General features: G+C 46.6%; 1 protein-coding gene across 1 annotated transcript; it reads right to left on the minus strand.

Moving 5' to 3' along the window:
• Positions 1-5696: 5696 nt before the first annotated feature.
• Positions 5697-13094, minus strand: LOC136580222 (RIB43A-like with coiled-coils protein 2). The gene is made up of 8 exons (XM_066580599.1): positions 13012-13094; positions 11946-12080; positions 11786-11867; positions 9313-9657; positions 7963-8081; positions 7664-7891; positions 6403-6569; positions 5697-5883 (listed from the first exon to the last, which is right to left on the minus strand). Exons 2-8 carry the CDS (start codon positions 12060-12062, stop codon positions 5802-5804), a joined length of 1140 nt encoding a protein of 379 aa, XP_066436696.1. The 5' UTR covers positions 12063-12080; positions 13012-13094; the 3' UTR covers positions 5697-5801.
• Between the last annotated feature and the right edge of the window lie 7561 nt (positions 13095-20655).

Here is a 20655-nt window from a genome sequence, read left to right on the forward strand (position 1 = left end):
AAGCGCGAATTACACTAGAGGGGTGTGTACTTTTTAAGCCAGTAAGGATGACGGTGTGGCAGGCGGTCAGCCAATAGCAGTGACACAGAACGTCCGGGCACATTTAAAGGGAACGCACTACTATTTAGCCGACTTCAATACTTGCTCGTCGAGCTTAAAGGCAAAGTCCATTTAAATGGAAAAGTCCGTTTATCCGGAGTCCTCTTGCCTTGAACAACATCATAAGCTATTGTACATAGTGGACCTTATTATAATGACTGCTATCAAAACTGATGCACTGAGTGGAGTAGCAACTTGTAACAACTAATCTACTACCTTACTTTTTCTTTGCACCAGTTTTGATTCGACTCACCCAGCGTTTCCCATAGCAACCAAGCAGATTAGCAATTAAACCGTTTTTTTCTAGCATAAGGATGCATTTACATGTAGCAGATTTGTTATAGATTTTGCACAATCTGCACCAAATAGTGTGGATTTGGCCCAAATTTTGTTGCGGATTCACAGTACAAAATATGCAGCGCATTAGTAATCTTGAAGGTCATATTTTCTATTTAGGTGCTTCCGGGTGACAACTAACATGCTAATCGTTTCTGCAAGCTCAGAAGTTGCCACCCAGCTTTTCCAGACTCCTGAACGGCTCATCAGCTTAGGCTTGCAGGCATTATTTCCCCATGCGGATATTACTGTATAAATAGGTGGATTTGTCATTTAGGAGTCTGGGAAAGCGGGGTACCACAGGATAGGGGATAACTTCCTGATCAGTGGGGGTTTCAGCACTGAGATCCTTGCCAATCTCAAGAACAGGACTGCAGTACCCCACACTGCCTGTCACTCAGGGGGGCGCCTTTTCCCCTGCAGTGACGTCAGAATGAAGGGAGCGCCGGCCGAGCATGCACAATCAGTACTTCATTCATTTCAATGGGGCTGATTGAAATAACGGAACGGCTGCCACTTGGCTATCTCCGCAGTCCCATTGCAAGTGAATGCAGCACTAGTGCACCTGCACATCCGACGCTTCGTTCAGTCTCCTCCTCATTACAATAACCTTACATTGAGGAGGATGGCGGATTTCCGTTCTTGAGATTGGCAGGGGTCTCCGCATTGAGACTCCCACCAATAAGCAAGTGATCTTCTATCCTGTGAATCGGGGGTAACTTGTAATCTTTGCTCAACCCCTTTAAACATCTGTCTGCCATGTGCGATTTTTCTTAGCGATGTGAGAAGAAGCGATGCGTGAGAAAATTAGCAGCATGTCCTGCTTTTTTGGGCAATTCTATTTCAACCCCATCGCGATCGCATGTAAATACAAGTTTAATGCGACTGCAATGCGTTTTTGCTCCCATGTGGGATAATGGTCATTTTTCACCAGGGCTGTGGAGTCGGTAAGACAAATCTCCGACTCCTCAATATTCTCAGACTTCGACGTCTTCACATATGACTCACATATGTTTTATAAGGCTACTTCATGTGGGCGAGCGCGGTATGGGTATGGGGCCGTGAATCCTGCCCCCATATGGCGCTCCCCACCATGTGAAATCCCCAGGGATGTGAGGCGTATAATGCGCAAGAGAGCCGTTGTTCTCTATGGGCACGGAATCAAAGCCTCCCACACCTAATTACATTGTGTATGTGCGGCGTATATATACGCCATTGCGAAATGACAGGTTAAGAAATATAAACAACGAAAAACAGGTGGGCTTCGCACGGCAACATACGTGCGATACGCTGTCCTGCGCAGTACAACTTTGCTGCCATATGCGGCAGTAGGCCGGACCCACACAGTGTTTTAGGCTTGTGGCCATGTGAGCCCAGCCTAAGGCTGGATTCACACGAACGTATATGGCCGCCTGCAGACGGGCGGGTCGGATCCGGCGGCAAGATTCTCGCCGCGGGACCCGACCCGAGCGCCTGCAGGGACCAGCGCGTACTCACCCGCGCCTGCCGGCTCCGGCTGTTTGAGCAAGCCGGCACATGCGCAGACCGGAGCCGGCGGCGGGTGAGTGACATTTCTGTGTGGGGCTCTGCGAGCCCCGCACAGACATAGAGCATGCCGTGATTTGTTTGCCGCGCGATATTTCGCACTGCCAAATTGCGGCTGTCTGCATTGGATTGCGTTTGTTAACGCAATCCTATGCAGGCTTCCAGCAGCAAAAATTCAGCGGAATTTCTGCTCGTGTGCAGGGGGCCTATCGGCTCAGCCGAGCCGATATACGTCATCCTCATCTGCAGGGGGGTGGAGGATGGAAGAGCCAAGAGCAGGAACTGAGCTCCCGCCCCCTCTCTGCCTCCTCTCCGCCCCTCTGCACTATTTGCAATGAAAGGAGGTGGAGCGGGGGCGGGGGCTAAGTGGCGCGAATTAGCCCCACCCCCGTCTCGCCTCTCCCTATTGCAAATAGTGCAGAGGGGCGGAGGCAGAGAGGGGGCTGGAGCACAGAGCACTGCTCCTGGCTCTTCCAGGCTCCCCCCCTGCAGAGAGAGACGACGTATATCGGCTCGGCGTGAAAACCCAGCCGATATACGTTCGTGTGAATCCAGCCTTAGGCTGTATTTATGTTTTTTGTTACATTTTTGAACCACAATTTAAAAAAAAAACACAGCAAAAAATGGCATGCTATATTCAAAAACCACATAAATATTTAATAGACTGCATACACTATGGAAATTTGTATGTGGATTTAAACAATCCAATCTTTTTTTTTTTTTAAACCGCATGCAGATTTTTAATGTATTTTTTAATTTTGTGGAAAGTGTGCAATTATATACAGGAGATACCCAGGTTATACCAGCATGATCTATATACAGGGAGATGCATATACATCTTCTGTATATAATAATAATAAATATAATAATAATAATAATCTTTATTTGTATAGCGCCAACTTATTCCGCAGCGCGTATATAGTGATATTGACCATGCTGGTGTAAGGCCAGTTTCACATCTGTGTAGGAACCTCACGCTCGGAAGTTCTGTCAGAGATGCGGCTCAAAATACTGAAAGAAAAAGCGCTGCATGTCCAAATGCCGGGCAGCAGGGCGGAAAGCTGTCAGACCTCAGAGACGAAGCCGTTCGGCCACATGGATTCCTAACCTGGGTATCTCCTGTATCTAGTGATATGGAGTATGCTGGTATAACCTGGGTATCTCCAGTATATAATTATATATCGTAGGCATTTAAAGGGTGAAGTTGTGGATGGAGTATATCTCCCTCCCAGGCTCTTAGTCTGGACAGGGTGGCAGTCCAGTCCACAACTTCACCCTAGCTCTGAGGAAGCTCAGTTGAGGGCACTGATCCCATTACTGGAGCATAAAAGACTGCAGCTCCAGGGTGTCAATGGCTAACAGCTTGAGGTGGGATTACCACTTGCCTGGTGGACCTGAGCACCCTGTGTGGTGCAGATTTGGATGGAGTGTGTCATACAGACCTTTTGTGTGGCTTACAGCCTGACGGCCTGAGGAGAGGCATATGACCTGAGCGTGGTGCATATGTGGACTTTGTGTTGCTTTTGTTGGAGTGTGCCATGCCAAATAAAACTGAAGTGAGATTTACCCACAACTTGGAGTCCAGTGTGTCGCTGCCGCCCCTTCCCTGGAGGACAAACTATCACAATATGTACAGCTGGTATAAGTAGTACATCTACCTGTATATGGTGATGGTATAACTGGAGCTTCCCGTAATATATGTGTGTGTGTATGTGTATATATATATATATATATATGCGCACACGGTTGGTATAAGTTATACATCCTGTGTATATTTACACATCCAGTATACAGCAGTGATAGACCATGCTGGTATAACCTGGGTATCTCCTGTATGTGATTGCACACTTTGCAAACAATTAAAAAACACTCAACAACCTGCAAGGAAACAAAAACCAGTGTTGCTTTAATCCACATTCAGTTTTTATTAGTGTATGCAGTTTCTTAAAAAGCCATGTGATTTTATTTGTAATACCACATGTAGTTTTTGTTGTGTTAATTGTTCTTAAAAATGCAACAAAAACATGAAGGTAGCCCAGAAAACAAGTCATGTTTGGAAAGCTTTGATCATATATGTAAATGCAGCTGTACGGAGTAGAGTGTAGGTATGGGTACAGGTACAAGTACGAGTGGGTAGTCACAGCTGAATGTTTGCACCTAGGCCCCTGAGTCTTTAGCTACGCCCCTGATTGGTGATAGAAAAGCATGGAGAGGACTGACCTACAGAGTATCCAAGAGTCGGACACAGCTAAACGGATAGAATTGAAATTGGATTGGTGATAGTCTACTATCAGCACTGAGATATGCTTGAAAATCTAGTGAGCTCCAAAAATATGACCCGTACAATGGAAGCCCCAGTAAGGCTCTGGCGGCACGGGGAAGATTTGCTGTGGAATTTCAGCAGCAGCCAATCCGCATCATTTGTTGCAGAGCTCCCCCCTAATTCAAAGAAGCTGCGGATTTAAATTTTGCACCACATATCAATTTGCATTGATTTAGTGCCGATTGGTCCGCAGCTTGTAAACCAGATTTTGAAAATCTCATCCACACTAACGCTACTGTAAGTCCAGCAGATTTTCCGTGTGGAAAATCCGCTGCAAATCCCCCCATGTGAACACAGCTTAACCCTTTCCAATCCACTGTCTGACCTCTGAAGACATTATGATTTAAGGTTGTACAGCTCCGATGTTGGAAGACGTCCGTCGGGGTTCTCTTACTGTATATTGCCAGTCTCTCTGCTGTTGGAGCCTATCCGTGTCGCCTCATACAGTACTGGCTTTAGCCAGCAGATAGCGCCGTTGTATAACGGCAGAAAAAGAGTAAGCCCCTAGGAAAACCAGGACACAAATTGGATTGGAAAGGGTTAAGGGCGGTTCAGTCGGGTTTTCACGCCGGCCGATATACAGTGTCCCTCTCTGCAGGGGGAGGAGGCTGGAAGAGCCGGGAGCAGCGCACTGAGCTCCCAGCCCCTCTCCACTATCTGCGATGGGATGGGGGCGGAGCTAAGTTTTGGAACTTGGCTCTGCCCCATCCCACCCCTTCCACTGCAAATAGTGGTAGAGGGCGGGAGCTCAGTGCACTGGTCCCGGCTCTTCCAGCCTCCTCCCCCTGCAGAGAGGGACACCGTATATCGGCCGGCGTGAAAACCCGGCCGATACATGGACGTCTGAAGCCACCCTAATACTGTAGGAGAGAGGCAGATTATACCATCCATACATACTATAGCTATAGGGCTCATGCATAAAACACTGTGTAAACATTGTAGTGCTTGAAATACGTATTGTTCAATTTTCCCTGCGTATGCTTTCTTTTTTTGCACGCATATACCCGCGTATGTTACGCGCACACAAAAAACGCAAGCAGGGAAGACAGCCTGGTGTTGTTCAAATTCTTTAACATGTTTCCTAGCACGTGCGTGAAAACTGCAACTGCTATCTAGTACTTGTGCATGCATTGCGTATTATACGCACCCATAGAAAATAGGGCTGTTATGCGCGCAACATGCAATAAAATAGAAGATGTTGCAATCTTTTTTTATGCATGTAACATACGCAGTGACTATATGGAAGTTTGAATGGATCCATGAAAATCCATTTACTTTCATTGACTCTATTAAGCGCATATTATGCACGCGATATACGCATGCCCAATACGCGGTGAAGATACGCCTGTGTGAAGGAGCCCTTAGGCTGTGAGTGATAACTTCACATTGCAGATTACAGCAAATATCATCTTTATTGATGTGCGAACTCGGCCTACAACGGACAGGATCTCCGATTTAGAGATTTGAGCGGCTGTATAACCACGGAGGTGAGCATCATTCAGCGGCTGGTGGTGTTGAACTGACTGTGGTAATGAGCGGTTGGGTTGTTGGTGTAGACCGCAGTATCCAGGTAATCCAGGCTACAAAAGAACAAGACATTCCAATAAAGATTTACCATAATACATGAAGAATGTTTTTACGCTATTTTACGTATTACATGTTTGCCAATGGAAATCTTCGAAAGAGACTAGTGGTGGTGGGGGCTAGTTACTGCATAAACTTTAATGGTGCTACTATAGCGTGCCGTCTAGCACAGTTTCCTTAGTCTATGGCTCATTAATCGCTGGTGGAACAGTTAAATTTAAAGGGGTTGGGCCATTATTACAAGTTATTCCCTATGCAAGGAATAGGCGATACCTTGCAGATCGGCAGAGGTTCGCCCACGGCATCCCCACTGATCGCAAGAACGGAGCCCTGGCATGTTCCATTGCTGACGTGTTAGCAACAGTGATTACAGATGCCACTCCGTTCACTTCAATGGGACCACCAGAGATAGCTGAGCGCTTGGAACTGTGCTATCTCAAGTGGAACCATTGAAGAGAATGGAGCAGCATGAGCCATGTGCGATCGCCGCTCCCTATACCTGCGGATATACTTACTGTGCCCGCTGCTCTCTGCTCAGCTGCTGGTTGTACCCGTCCAGTCTCTTCCTCATGTTCCTGCTGAATTCCTGCTCCTGTTGTTCCAAGCTCATTGCGGCCCGTGCGGCCAGTGTTCTCTGCTTGTCCCACTCTGTGCTCTGCTGCTTTTCCTCTTCCTTCAGCCTCTGAAAACATCAATATAGTAACATCCGAGTAGTATGTAAGGCTAAAAAAAATACGTATGTCCATCCAGTTCAGCCTATTACCCCCCAAGGCTGATCCAGAGGAAGGCAAAAAAAAAACAAAACAATGAGATAGAAGCCAACTTTCCCCATTTAAGAGAAAAAATCCTTCCTGACTTCACTCTGGCAATCAGAATAATCCCCAAATCACCAACCCTTCTGAAACTGATTGTAACGCTCAAAGAAAGGCGTCCAGGCCCCTCTTGAACTCTTTTATTGAATTTGCCATCACCACGTCTTCAGGCAGAAAGTTCCATAGTCTCACTGCTCTTACAGTAAAGAACCCCCTTCTATGTCAGTGTAAACCTATTTTCCTCTAGATGCAGAGGATGTATCCCTGTAGGTGCTTTTCCCCCTTACCAGTGTGGGATACTGGTCACATGATGTACCCTGCAGAGCAGTAGAAGAATCTACCACTCTAGCCAAAAGGTAAAGAGTTGCAAAGGTACGTTACTGAAAGTTTAACGGAAACCTTTAACGGAAGTCCTTTATGCCACCCTCACAAGGGCACCATAAAGTAGTGACAGATACGCCGATTTCAGTGGTCTATTACTTACGGGGTAAAATGCTGTTTATTTTTAATAACCCACGTTTATACAGTAGCCTTCGGCCAGAGGAGGGTCATGATGGCTGCTACCACTGTCCACCCCCCATGATTGCTATCAGAGGCGTAACTTGAAGCTCCTGGGCCCCGATGCAAAACTTGTAACAGGGCCCCCAACTATAATGCTTTATTCATACTACTGGGTTCCCTATATGGAGAAGAGACGCCTGATGGGCTCCCTAGGGCTCCTGGGCCCGGGTGCAACCGCATCCCCTGCATCCTCTATAGTTACGCCCCTGATTGCTATGTACTAGGAAGGTTTAGCAGCTGCCATGACTCTTCTATGGCCATGGGCTCCTGTATAGACATGGAAGTTATGAAACCACTTTACCCCGTGTGTGGAATCGGCATATTCGTCACTACTTTGTTCTGCTCTTGGTGAGGGTGGCATAGCGGACGTGACAGGTTCCCTTTAGGATTTTGGACATGCTACCTGCTTTTCTTGGCACTGCTGTTTCTGAACATCCAAGATGTCTTTGAGCTGCTCTTGGCTCATTCCCTTCCAGCGATCTGGCACAACACGATGTGGCCCAAAGGCGCTGACTGCAGCAGCGGGATTCTCCGTCAGCAGGTCTCCTGTCAGGTGGTTATAAATCTCTGCAAAATTATTATCTTCTTCCAGCTGCTTCTGCTGTCGCCTGCGCTCCGACGCCTCCATGGCCTGTAGCGAGAGAGGAGATCCCCGTCAGAACAGAACATCTAGGTTGTCGCTGTCCATAAGGGCCGACTTACCAAGGCTTGGTTAAAATTATCGGTGGCCATCTTCATCGCCTTCCGGCACTCTTCTTCCATCTTGCTTAGGTGCTGACTTCTCTCCTCCAGCTCCACTCGCTTTCTGTCATATAAATTATCTGCGGCAATAACAAATAAGATCCGCTTGTTGCCTTTTTTCAGCCTTGCATATTATGTTATGATGATTTTACTATTTTTTCATGCATTTTGTGAATTATAAGACCAAAAAAAGTCAGTTCTGAAAATAAATTTTCCTATAATGGCACAACACATAGTTATGAGAAAAAAAGGCCTCATGCAAACGCAGACTTGTGTTATTTCGGCTTCTCTGTACTGCAGATGGTCCACATGGCTCGCCGTCGCACATGCGCTTCCCACAGAATCTGCGGCATGCCTGCAATGTCAGACGGCTTCCATTGACTTCAATGGAAGCCGCTGTGTGGCTACCGCAGGAAAATGGTACATGCTGCGATTTTTCATCCGCAAGCAGAAACCAGAATTGGTTTCCACTCGTGTGCAGGAAGAATAATTTTTCCATAGCATGCTATGGAGGGTTATTGTTGCAGAACCCGTAGGCAGACGCCAGCCCCAGATTCCGCAGCAAAAATCCGCACGTAAGTCATTCACTTGGGATGAGCATCACCAACATGTGATCAGGGGTGGAGCATAACGGTGACATCATCACAGATCCTTCATCTCCAGTGCTGTGCTGCTTCTGATCCCTGTTGTATGGGATGAACAATGTATGTAGCAGAGCTGTGTGTGTGATGTACATGTAGCAGAGCTGTGTGGCACGTTGCTCCACCAGAAACACTAGTACTATAATTTCCTAATAATTACTAGTATTTTTTATAACCCGGAGTTGGTACATTTCTACTGACGCCACCAAACTGGCTAGCACTCTGACTCCACAGCCCTGATTCTCTCACGCGATTTCCACGTGCGAGAAAAATCGCAAGTGCAGCTATGCAATGCGGGTTTTTTTTGCAAAACACGTCGCACTTGCATAAAAATTGTGGCTTAGCAAGTGTATCGGTCCAAGTTTCTTGGACCGTTATTGCACTCGTCCGCACATCCTGGTGATACATCATAACATTCAATAACAGGAATGCCCTTGCTGTCTCACGGCTGAAGATCGCAGTGTCGCCCTGCCTGTGTTGTATGTAATGTAAGTGAATGCGGTTGCGTTGTGATATGCAAGTTGCCGCGACCGTGACCCAATCATTGCAAGAAGTCCAGCGGGTTCTTATATTATATGCGACTCAGGCATGGCAACACTGCGATCTTTGGCCTTGCAATGCGTGTCATGGCCAAAGTCACCATGTAGCCCTAACCTGAAGGTTAACTGACCTGCATACATTTGTTGTGCTTCACTCCTCTTTCTCTCCTCTATTTGCCCCTGCAGCCAGTTTTTAGTCATCTCTGTCTGCAACTCTCTCCGCTTCTGCTCATTCAGGTCTTCTCCAGCAAATTTCTGTAGGCTGGCGGGTCCACACCGGGGGTCGTCGTCGCTGACTCTGGCTGGTCTGTCCTTCTTTAGTGCTTCTGGATCATACAAGTCAAATTCTCTTCGGGTCTCCGGATACTGATGTTGTGCTCTGTAGTTCTGTACGGCTTGGTCGAGATCTCGAGACAACTGCTGCTCCTTCTGCTCCAGCATCAGAGCTATTTTATCATATTGTTCTCTGTCGGCATCTGTCAAATCAAGAAGAGAAGAGCGAGTTAAAGGTGGTGATCAAATAAGGGACATCATCATTATATGCCAGCCTGGGTCCACCAGAGCAGATGACGTTACTACTTAGTGGCTTCCTGCCTTGGCTCAAAGATGGCAACACTTGGGGATCATGCTCCTTCATATGGATGGTGAAAAAACGGATGGCGAAATTCAAGAGGGGGAGAACCAGCACTGAAGATGACCTCCACCCTGTAAGACCTGTTGATGTGGCTACCCCAAAAAATGTGAAGAAAATCCACTAAATTGTCAACCGAAGATTTACTGTGAAGCAGATTGCTGAGACTGTGGGCTTGCCTAAGACAACTGTTGATCACGTTCACACTGACAATCTGGGGATGAAGAAGGTTTCAGCAAGATGGGTTGCGAAACTTTTGACTATTGACCAGAAGATGCTGAGGTACAACACATCAAGGAAGAACCTCAAGCTGCTCAGAGCTGATCCAGATGTGTTCTTGAGATGGTTCATAACTATCGCCGAAACCTGGGTCACCTCATTCAGCTGGAGTCCAAACAGAGCTCTATGCAATGGAAACACCCCTCATCTCCTCCACCAAAGAAGGCCAAGTCAGAGCCCTCAGCTGGGAAGGTCATGGCAATTTTTTGGGACTCTGAGGGCGTGAGGATGATGGACTACCTTCCAAAGGAGGAAACTGTGACAGGGGAATACTACGCTAACCTGCTGAGGCAACTGCGTGAGGAGATCAAGCAGAAGCGACGTGGAAAGTTGTCAGAAGGCGTTCTCTTCCACAAGGACAACGCGGCCAGCCACAAAGCCGTGCCGCACCTACTCTACTCTCCTGTTTTGACACCCTCAGACTTTCATCTCTTCTCAAATCTAAATAAAAAGAGCTGGAAGGAATGCATTTCAAGAAAGGCGATAACATGGCGGGGCGTAACTATAGTGGAGTTGGTTGCACCTGGGCTTCAGGAGCCTTAGGGGGCCCATAAGGCCTCTCTTCTCCATATAGCAAGCCTAGTAGTATGAATAAAGCATTATAGTTGGGGCCCTGTTACAGGTTTTGCATTGGGGCCCAGAAGCTTCAAGATACGCCTCTGATTGACGTCATTTGTGCTATGGAGGAGGTTTTCAAATACTTCCACAAAAACTTCTACGTCATCAGTATCTCAGCCTTGGGACACTAGTGAGCCAATTGTGTCGAAATATCAGGGGACTATGTTGAAAAATAACTGAACAGTAGAAATGAAAAATATTTCTTTCATGGTTAGGCTAATAACTTTTGAGACCACCCTCGTAGCATTGGGGTCCAGGATGACCCCTCTACTAGGCACTTTAACCCCTTCAGGCAAAAGGGTGTACATATACTCCCTCTGGTGGTGGGGATGTATGAAGTGGACTCAGAAGCTGAGTTTGCTCCATACACAATGGGTGTCGGCTAAGATAACTGCGATCCTGGCTGCTAACCAATTTGGACAGTGGCATTAAATGGCCCAACAGAGGGAGGGAGCTCCCTCTGTCTTCTGAAAGCACACCCCCCCCCCCCCCCCACCGTCCCTTATCCCCGCAATGACAATGTGGGGTGCAGTTTGGAAGTCATGGTGGACCAGGACTGCCATGTATTTCTGGCTATTAACTCCTTAAGGACCAGGCTGTTTTGGTCCTAGAGAGCCAGACATGTTTTAGGGATTTCAGCTGGTTTTACTGCCCTATTTTATTTTTTCTTCGGCTACCAAAATGACTTTTTCTGCATTTTCTTTTCCGTGACATATTGGGCTATTTTTTAATATCTTATTTCACTGCCCTTTTTCCATTTTTTTTTTTTTTCACATTTAGAGTTATTATTTATAGTTAGTATATTTATACTACAATAAAGTATAGGAATGGAGTCTTCATTTTGTTTTGGACGTTTTAATATATAATTTCTACTATTCTGTAATTTTTTTAAACTTATTTTTGTAGCCTTTTTTTTACCATCTATGTCCCCTATGACATCATATAAGACCTCTGGGGGTCATTCACATTATCTTTTTCCCTTAAATTTCACACTTTTCCACCGTATCTGGGGTCCCCGGGGGGGTTCATATATTCACCACTTCCATAAGGAGTCAGGTTTCCTCAGTAATATTTACCAAATGCCTCCTCACGAGCCTTCTCCATTCTCTCCATCGTCGTCCTTTCTTCCACCTGCTTCTCCAGTGCGGCCGCATCAACCTACACAAGAAGGACATGAATATATGACGCCACCGCGATCCGAGCGCCGACAGGACCTGCGCCCCATACTAGGCTTACCCCCATTGTGCGAGCTCTGGCATTGAATATTCGGCTCTGTCGTTGCTGCTCTCTGTTTCTTCGCCCTTCGATAGCGGCGACTTCCTTCAGGTCTAAGGGGAGATCCAACTTATACATGGCTGCTGAAATACAGAACTGCAGACACAAGAGTTAATATAGAGTTTAAACAGGTCATTCTATACTATTAATCAAAGTGGGACTACAAAGCCCAGCATATCTACACTACAGCTGATATGGGGAATATTCCAGCCTCCGCGGGCCACGTTTTGTATGATAGATTCCTGGTGTACAAAACTTGAAAATTATGAAACCCGCCATCATTAGCAACTGATGGAACTCTTTATGTTGGCATCTGCCACATTTCTAGAAGTGGGCAGGATCGGGCAAAAAGTGGGCAATGCTGCAAGTGGCCGTCTGATTTACTGTAATTTATGCCAGAAACTGGTGTAAAACTAGAGCTGAAGCCGATGCCAGCCCCCCTGCAGCTGCCGTAGAGTTCAGACTTGGCGTGGGGATGGCCATAAGATGTGCCAAATGGATTATGGTGCTCGTGCCTCTTAACACACCTGGCGCACGTCATGGCAGCACCACCTCTACTGAGAGTCACACCTAAAATACTGGTGGAAGGAAACATACCCCAACATGCCTACTGCAACCCACAATATACTACATGCATACTCCACATCGGCTAAGGAACTACAAGCCCCAGCATGCCTACTGCAAACCACAAGCCTCGGCATGCATAGTCTACACCTACTGAGGAACTACAAGCCCCAGCATGCATACTTTGCACCTATGGGGGAAATACAAGCCCCAGCATGCATACTGCACAACTACTGATGAACTACAAGCCCCAGCATGTATATAGCTCAACTGCTGATGAACTACAAGCCCCAGCATGCACGCTCCATACCTGATGAGAAACTACAAACCCCAGCATGCATACTGCACAATTACTGATGAACTACAAGTCCCAGCTGTGAGGCTCAGTATGACTATTCTCCACCTGATGGGGAACTACAAGTTTCAGCAAGTAAAGTAGGAATCGATTAGAGCCGGCACAGACCTGCAGGTCCCGGAGCTCCCTCAGCAGCTACATTGGCTGCTATAGCAACGGACCGTACCACTATCAGCCTCTACAGCAACGGACCGTACCACTATCATCCTCTACAGCAACGGACCGTACCACTATCATCCTCTACAGCGAATATGCGAAGAAAAAGGGGGGGGCAGAACTGTTACTGTCATTTACAAAAAGATGAATTTATATTTTGAAGGTCTAATTCCGTTCTTACAAAGCCTTCTTTAGCATTAACATGTCTTTATACCACACACAGACACACATTAGCGCTTTATAAAGAAAAGATGGCATTTTTACGACTTGTATCCCCTCTGCTCTGAAACACAATGAGACATTCCAGAGTTGGGGAGCTGTCACGTGACCGCTGTTAGCTGATGCGCTGTAGCTGTGGTTACAGTAGTCTGGTGACCGGAGGAGGGTGTGTGTTTGCAGACGGTGGCAGTGATATATTTGCCCTCCCTTAGATTCTGCTAAACTGGAAAAAAAAGTGAATTTATCATTTATATTCATCCACAAAGATAAGCGGTCCGGCAGTGATGTAGGGAACCACCTCTATGCAGTTATTTTTTTACGTGCACTTTTAATAGCAACCATCAGGTGGCGCCAGATACTTGTGTTTTGTTTTTCGTCAAGACAATCTGTAATACCAGCGATCAGTCCTCCGAGCGCTACAGAGGCGCCATACTTCTCTGTACTGTACGCTTGCTCTCTATCGTACGTGCTTACGGCTGCCAGTAGTTACAATGGCGGCGGAGGACGCGCTGCAGTTGTATCCTTCCACGTGATGCGGAGACTGTGAGATGGTTGTTAGACGGCTGTGGGGTGTATTTAGTGTCTGAGGCTCTTGAATTGCTGCGATGCCGCCCGGTAATTATTGTACACCAGAACTACAGACACCAGTAGAGGAGATGTGACTGACTACCAATCAGGGGGCTGTTTTGATAAGCGTGGGAAACTGCACCTCTCTTCTGTTGCATTGCTTTTGCCCTTAGTAAAACTTTTTAGGCCCTTTCAGATACAACGAGAATTGCTCAAAGCCTTCTTTTGAGCGTTTCTCGTTCTGTCTAAATGCAGGGACATTGTGCAGATTTTGTGCACGATTCGCTGAATTCTAGCTTGCTAGAACTGACTGATCAACTGTTATCAGCGGGCTGCACTGATAAGATTCTCTTTGCCTGTGTCCTGCTGTGAATTCACAGCGGTACACTAGCAGTCAGAGCGAGAAGAATACAGCTGTTTGTTTATACAAAACAGCTGTATTGTTCTATTAGCGGCCATGGCTGTGTCCCGCTCCAGCTGCATATTCTATAGTAGCTACTATAAAGTATGCAAAGATGATCGCTCAAAACTCACTCAAACTTTTGCTTAAGCGATCATCTATCAGTGTAAATGGGGCTATAAACTTATTTTTACAGTTTTTTTAATCCCTATAGGGGATACGAACTTGAGATGGTTTGTTTGCGTCTGCAGTATGATGTAATCCTGTTTCATTACATCTTACCGCGATCTGTCAGGCATTTTATCAAGCCTCGCCACTTGCTTGCTTGGCACTCTGCAATGGCATCCCAGCTGCCATGACAAACGCACGGCTCCCTGCAATCTCATCGTGGCCGGGTGTATGAGACCCCCGACCTTCGGTCTGGGCATTTAAATGCTGCTGTTAGAATCGACAGTGGCACTTAAAGGGTTAACAGCTTCGATGAGCAGCGCGGCTTATCGGAGCTGTTGCAGGCAGGTATCGGCTGTAAGAAACAGCTGGCATCCGCATTGTATGGAGCGGGATTGACACGCGATCTCCCTCCATACACCCCCTGAACCTGCATGATGTAATTGTACATCCTGTGGCATTAAGGGGTTTTGTCGTTTTAAGGGTTAGTCCAGGATTAGGGAAAAACGAGACAGGTTTTTTTTTTCTCCAGAAATCGCGCCATTCTTGTCCATTGTCTAGTATGGCAGTTTATGAGATCGCCTGGCTTAGGCCAGGGGTATGGTTGGTGAAGTACAGAATTACCAGTTTTTTTTCCCCTAACCACTACTATATAGCCAGCTTCATGTGCCCTTCCCCTGCGCCAGAGATGCCCAGATCGCCCACAACTCATTGAGCCCCGACGCAGAACCACGAAAGGGAGGAGTAAGCAAGACCCTGAGCGTCACGGACAACGTCCTCCATGTGTAAGTCATACTGTCATACTATGGTCACCAGCTGGAGTGTAAGCCAATAAGTGGTGATGGGTAACCCACAATTAACGAATACTTTTGGAAATCTGAGAGAAGACTGTTCTAATGATAGAAGAACAGGGTGAGGAATAGACCAGGGGCAGACTTCAGGAGTCTGGAGGTTACATTGGGTGAGACCAGAGGAGAGATTATTTTACCAATTTTCCATTGGAGGTAAACTACCTTCCAAAAGTTGCATCTTGATGTGGAGGAGTAGTTGTGGGATGCCTTTACACTCTTGTATTTAGATTATATCTTTGTTTTCTTGATCTCCGAAACAATTCTGTATTCTGTTGGGAGTTCTTCTGTGATGAACTTTCTACACAAATCCTCCTAAGGCTAACTTCACACGGGTGAGCGCGATGTCAGGCCGTGAATCCCGCCCCCATATCGCGCTCTCCAGCATATGAATTCCCTGAGGATGTGAGGCGTTTTCATGTCAAAACAGCCGCGCATCACTTTGGGGAAGAAGCAATCTGACGTCGCGGTGGTGAATCTTGGAGGCCTCTAGAGATGAGCGACGTGCTTGTTTAGGACAATTACTCGATCGAGCATCGCTTTTTTTCGAGTAACTGCCTACTCGGTCGAAAAGATTCGGGTGCGCGGCGGGGGGTAACAAAGGGGAGCTCTGGAGCAAGTTCAGAGAAGAGTTACCAAGATGGTGAGCGTTCTGCAAATCATGTCCTATGAGGAACGGTTAAAGGATCTGGGAAGGTTTAGCTTGCAAAAAAGAAGGCTGAGAGGAGACTTAATAGCGGTCTACAAATATCTGAAGGTCTGTCACAGTGCAGAGGGATCAGCCCTATTCTCATTTGTACAAGGAAAGACTAGAAGCAATGGGATGAAACTGAAAGGGAGGAGACACAAATTAGATATTAGACAGTGAGGGTGATCAATGAGTGGAACAGGTTACCACAGGAGGTGGGGGGTTCTCCTTCAATGGAAGTGTTCAAACAAAGGCTGGACAGACATCTGTCTGGGATGATTTAGTGATCCTGCACTGAGCAGGGGGTTGGACCCGATGACCCTGGAGGTCCCTTCCAACTCTACCAGTCTATGACATACGCAACCCCGTGTCTGCTATACAAGCTCTAAGGTAGAATACTATTCTCTTTAGCCATAAAGTGCAGCTTGTGGTTTTGTTGCATTTTGTAGTAGTTTAGCCCCAGAGGCACGCTGCGGCGCCGTCACTCAGATTCGCTGGACGGGACGTATCTGTCAACACTGTATGTATGTACAGGGTGATTCAAAAGTCAGGGCCACCTCGAGTATCTTCAGAATGAAAACTGATACAAACAGAAAACCTTGTAATACATACACTTCAGGGAGTCCAGACAGGACGGATTTGCCGGGGTCCACACGGAAATTCCCACATCTACAGTAGCAGCAAAGTGGATGAGATTTGAAAATCTTTCCACAAGCTGCGGAAATTGACGTGAAGAATTCAGTTCTGCAGTTTGTCAATGTTATCACTGTTTCCACTGTGGAATTCACCTCTTATCAATAAGGGGGTGAATTCCGCACAGAAATATGTGATAAAACCCGCTTCGAAATCCACACCATATTGTGCGTGTTTGGAGGCCGGCTTTCCACTGCAGAATGCTCGCTGCGGACACTCCACTGCAAATCGGCCCCCGTGTTGATCCAACCTTAGGTTAGTGGAGGAAAATCCTTGATGGTTCCTCTTGGCCATCTTCGATTCAATCCAAATACCTTAATGCAGAGGGGGTCATGGGATACATGTTTGAAGGGTAGAATCTTATGAAATTGATGGGGCAATCATTTTTTCAATACTTGCGTCTATTTGAGTTACAATATCACGTTGAGTATTATGAAGATGATTATGTTGAATTATCTGTTATGGAAAACACTAATCGCGTCTCTTCAGGTAGCAGAAGATGCAATTAATAATCCAGGACAGAAGTCAGATCATTCTGACAATTCAGAGGTTGTTCGCTGTCACCTTCACACAACTTCTGTTGCAGCTGCAGTTTGTATGGCTGCCGCTTGGATGTCTTGAGGATCCTTGCAATAATTGGTTGACTCGCATTGTGCTCCATTGCCAGCTTGAAAACAACTAGCGTGGCTGCTGACACCTGGGGATCGCAAATACTCCAACAACCAGTCTCCATTTGCCCTGAACTCCTGAATCAGTTTCCTGACACTTTGCACACTCACTGGCCGCCATCCTAGGTGTTCTTGATTGAAACATGAACTTCTGTTACCATCAGGATGATCTCCGTTCTGTCCTGGATTGTTAATGGCATCTTCTGGTATCTGAAAAGTACATGCAGTTAGTGTTTTCCCTACTACATAATTCAACATAACCTTTTTTAATATTCAACGTGACATCAGCCATAACTCAAAAATGGTTGCAGGTATTGGAGGGGACCCCAACAGCAAGGGGACGATGAGGGGAGGTAGAGCCAGCAAAGGAGATGCTGAAGGATAGGTAGGAGGAGAAGCAGGAGAGAGCAGTGTCCTTTAGGCTAATGGAGCGAAGCATACTGAGGAGTTTGTGGTCAACAGCATCAAATGCTGCGGAGAGCTCGAGGAGGATCAGTAGGGAGTAGTCGCCCCTCAGTTTGGCTGTCAGGAGGTCAGTTGACACTTTAGTCAGGGCGGTTTAGATGGGTTGGTAGTTGGCAGCTTCGTTTGAGTCAAGAGTCTGTTTCTATAGCAGTGGGGATACGATAGCATGTTTGAATGATGAAATTCCACCCTCAAATCATGTATTCCATGATCCCCTTTCCATTGAAGTTTCTTGGGCTGAAACCAAGATGGCCACCACCAAGCTGACAGACAGGCACCACCATGGTGCCCAAAAGTGTTCCCCCATCCATCTAAATTTTTTACAAAGTTTCTTACTTCTAGGGGTGGCCCTGACTTGTGTAAAATGTTTCCAGTCTCTTCTCGGTTAACGATTCTTGTTCTATTTCTATAGGCATTGGCGAGCAGACGAGGCGCGTATACTCCGGGTGTCCGTCAGCTCTTTCCTGGAACACCTCTCACTCGTGGTGCAGACAATGGACAGATTCGGACCTGCGCTGCCTGACCCCTCCTGATGCTCTGCAGGCTCCATGGTCATTACCTGCTGTTTTTGGAGAGGAAACTCCAGCAAACTGGACTTTGCCGCTCATATTGCATTACATTACTGCACCTTACCTCCCGAGCACTCATTTTCTTCGTGGTCGGTTTTATATAAAATAAATTCTATTATGGGTAATTGTACGCAGCAGAATTAGCATTTTTTAAATAGTGATGAACTATGAATACAAGACTGTAAACCGGGTGCAGAATCCGCAGCTGATCATCCTGTATGGTGGTTATTGGAGCAGCTCTAAACCAGCGGCGCTTTCCTGAACCTGAAGCGCTGATTGGTTATCACCGGCTCCTGTCACGCAATGATAGGTTATGTCTATGTGGTTGGCGCCTGTATTAACCAATGAGTGCTTTCTTGTGCCTTAATAGTTACAGGCTCTTTTAGGGAGGCTTTTTTTTAACTTATATGGAACCTGTCAGGTTGTATAAACAACATAAGTTTATGGGCTCATATGACCAGGAGGTTCAAGATTCCTACTTACCAGGCACCCTGTTCCCTCGCTGTTAAATTTCCTTAACCTCATTTCAAAACTCCTTTCTGCACTCTGAATAATTACGTAAGTAAATAACGTTATGTGTTTAAGTATTGAACCCTTATCTCTCCTCTTCTGCACCTTCTTATCAGCTAATTTATGACCACGCCATAGACAAACTTTGCTGTGGTCATAAATTACATAACAAAGTTCAAGAGAGGAGAGCTAACGGGCTGAAAGCTAAGCTGTCATTCCAGTCTCGCAGACCCGTCTTCTATTCAGGCTAACGGCCCTTTTACACACAACGAGGAATGCAGGATTCTCCTTTGCCTGAGCGAATGAGCTGGTGACGTCATCAGCAGCTCGCTCATCCATTGTGGAGAATCGCTCACTTCTCCATTCAGCGCTCCACATTCCTATGTACAACACCGAGCGGGGAGTGTTTATATGCAATAAGTGAACGAGCCGGCGATGATTTCTGGCCGATGAATGAAAAGTGCACGGTTCTTGTTCGTGGTTCGCTCACGCTTAAACCGAACGATTGTCATTTAACGATTTTTTTTTAACAATATTCATTAAGTCTAAATGCACCTTTAGGGCTCTTTTATATGGAGCAATTGTCAGAATCTTGCTTGATCGCGGCAATCTGAATGACAATCGTTCGTTGTTCAGATTGTGCAGGCATAAAAATCTAAAGACAATTGACCTGTGTGAACGACTGCTTGTTTACTGTGAATGGAAGCGGGCGCCAATATGATCCCCGGCGCACTCCGCCTCCATTCACTGAGCCATGATTGCTCCTGTGTAAACGTGCATGAGCGATTATGGATGGAACGGATTTTGCGCTTGCCAGTCGACCAGAGTAAAATGGCCCTTAAGATGGCTTTGCATGGTCCGACTATCAGCTAACTACCTATAGTCGTCCTGGGTGAACCCGGGACCTGACAGAGGACGGAGCGAAAAATCGCTCATTAGTCACTTCATTTCAGCTCACTGAAACAAAAGGCCTTAATGAGCAAGTTTCTCTCTCGATGTAACAGTTGTTCATCTTTGAATGGAGGCAGCCAGCCAGAAGAGATCTCCGGCACGCTTTGCCTCAATTTACTGAATGACTATTGCGCCTATGTGAAAGCAAAGGAGCAACGGCTGTTTGAACGACATTCGGGTGCTACCGCTCTTAGTCTTTTTTTTTCACTCATTTTTTTTTTTGACTTGAACGTGTGATCATTTGATCAGCGTGGTATTTCTGCTGGCATTCTATTGGGACAGGGCATAAGCAGAAATACATGAGTCCTGGGGGCTTTCAGAAGGCCTCAGGCTGTCATGACAACCGAATGCTAGTTTGCGATCTCATTGCGATGGGGGGTGTTTAGGACCACCAAACTGATTGGGTTATTTAAATGCCGCTGTCATTTAAAGGCTTAACAGCCATGATCAGCATCAGTGCTGATAGTGGCTATGGGCAGCGGGTGGCACCTGTCGGGTATAGTTATTGATCACTGAACGCAGCCAGAAAGCTGGAGCATAAAGGGCTCCAGGATGACTGTGAGAGGATCTGGACTGTTTCTTCTTTGTGGCAGGGAGGGGAGGGGAGGGGGGGGGAGGGGAGGGGGGAGGGGGGGGGGGGCGCGCGCTAATATGCTGTAGTTTGCACCGTGAACCTATATCATTCGTTTCCCACATGGACAGAATCTGGAAAAGTAGGGATAATCGGTATAGCAAGTAAGCGCAGGATAGTGGAAACCACCGTTTACCAATAGCTATGTATGGATGTGAAAGCCGGACGGTGAAAAAAAGCTGATAGGAGAATTGATGCGTTTGAGCTGTTGTCCTGGCG

The sequence above is a fragment of the Eleutherodactylus coqui genome, chromosome 10 (assembly GCF_035609145.1).
Source record: "Eleutherodactylus coqui strain aEleCoq1 chromosome 10, aEleCoq1.hap1, whole genome shotgun sequence".
Taxonomy (NCBI): Eukaryota; Metazoa; Chordata; class Amphibia; order Anura; family Eleutherodactylidae; genus Eleutherodactylus; species Eleutherodactylus coqui.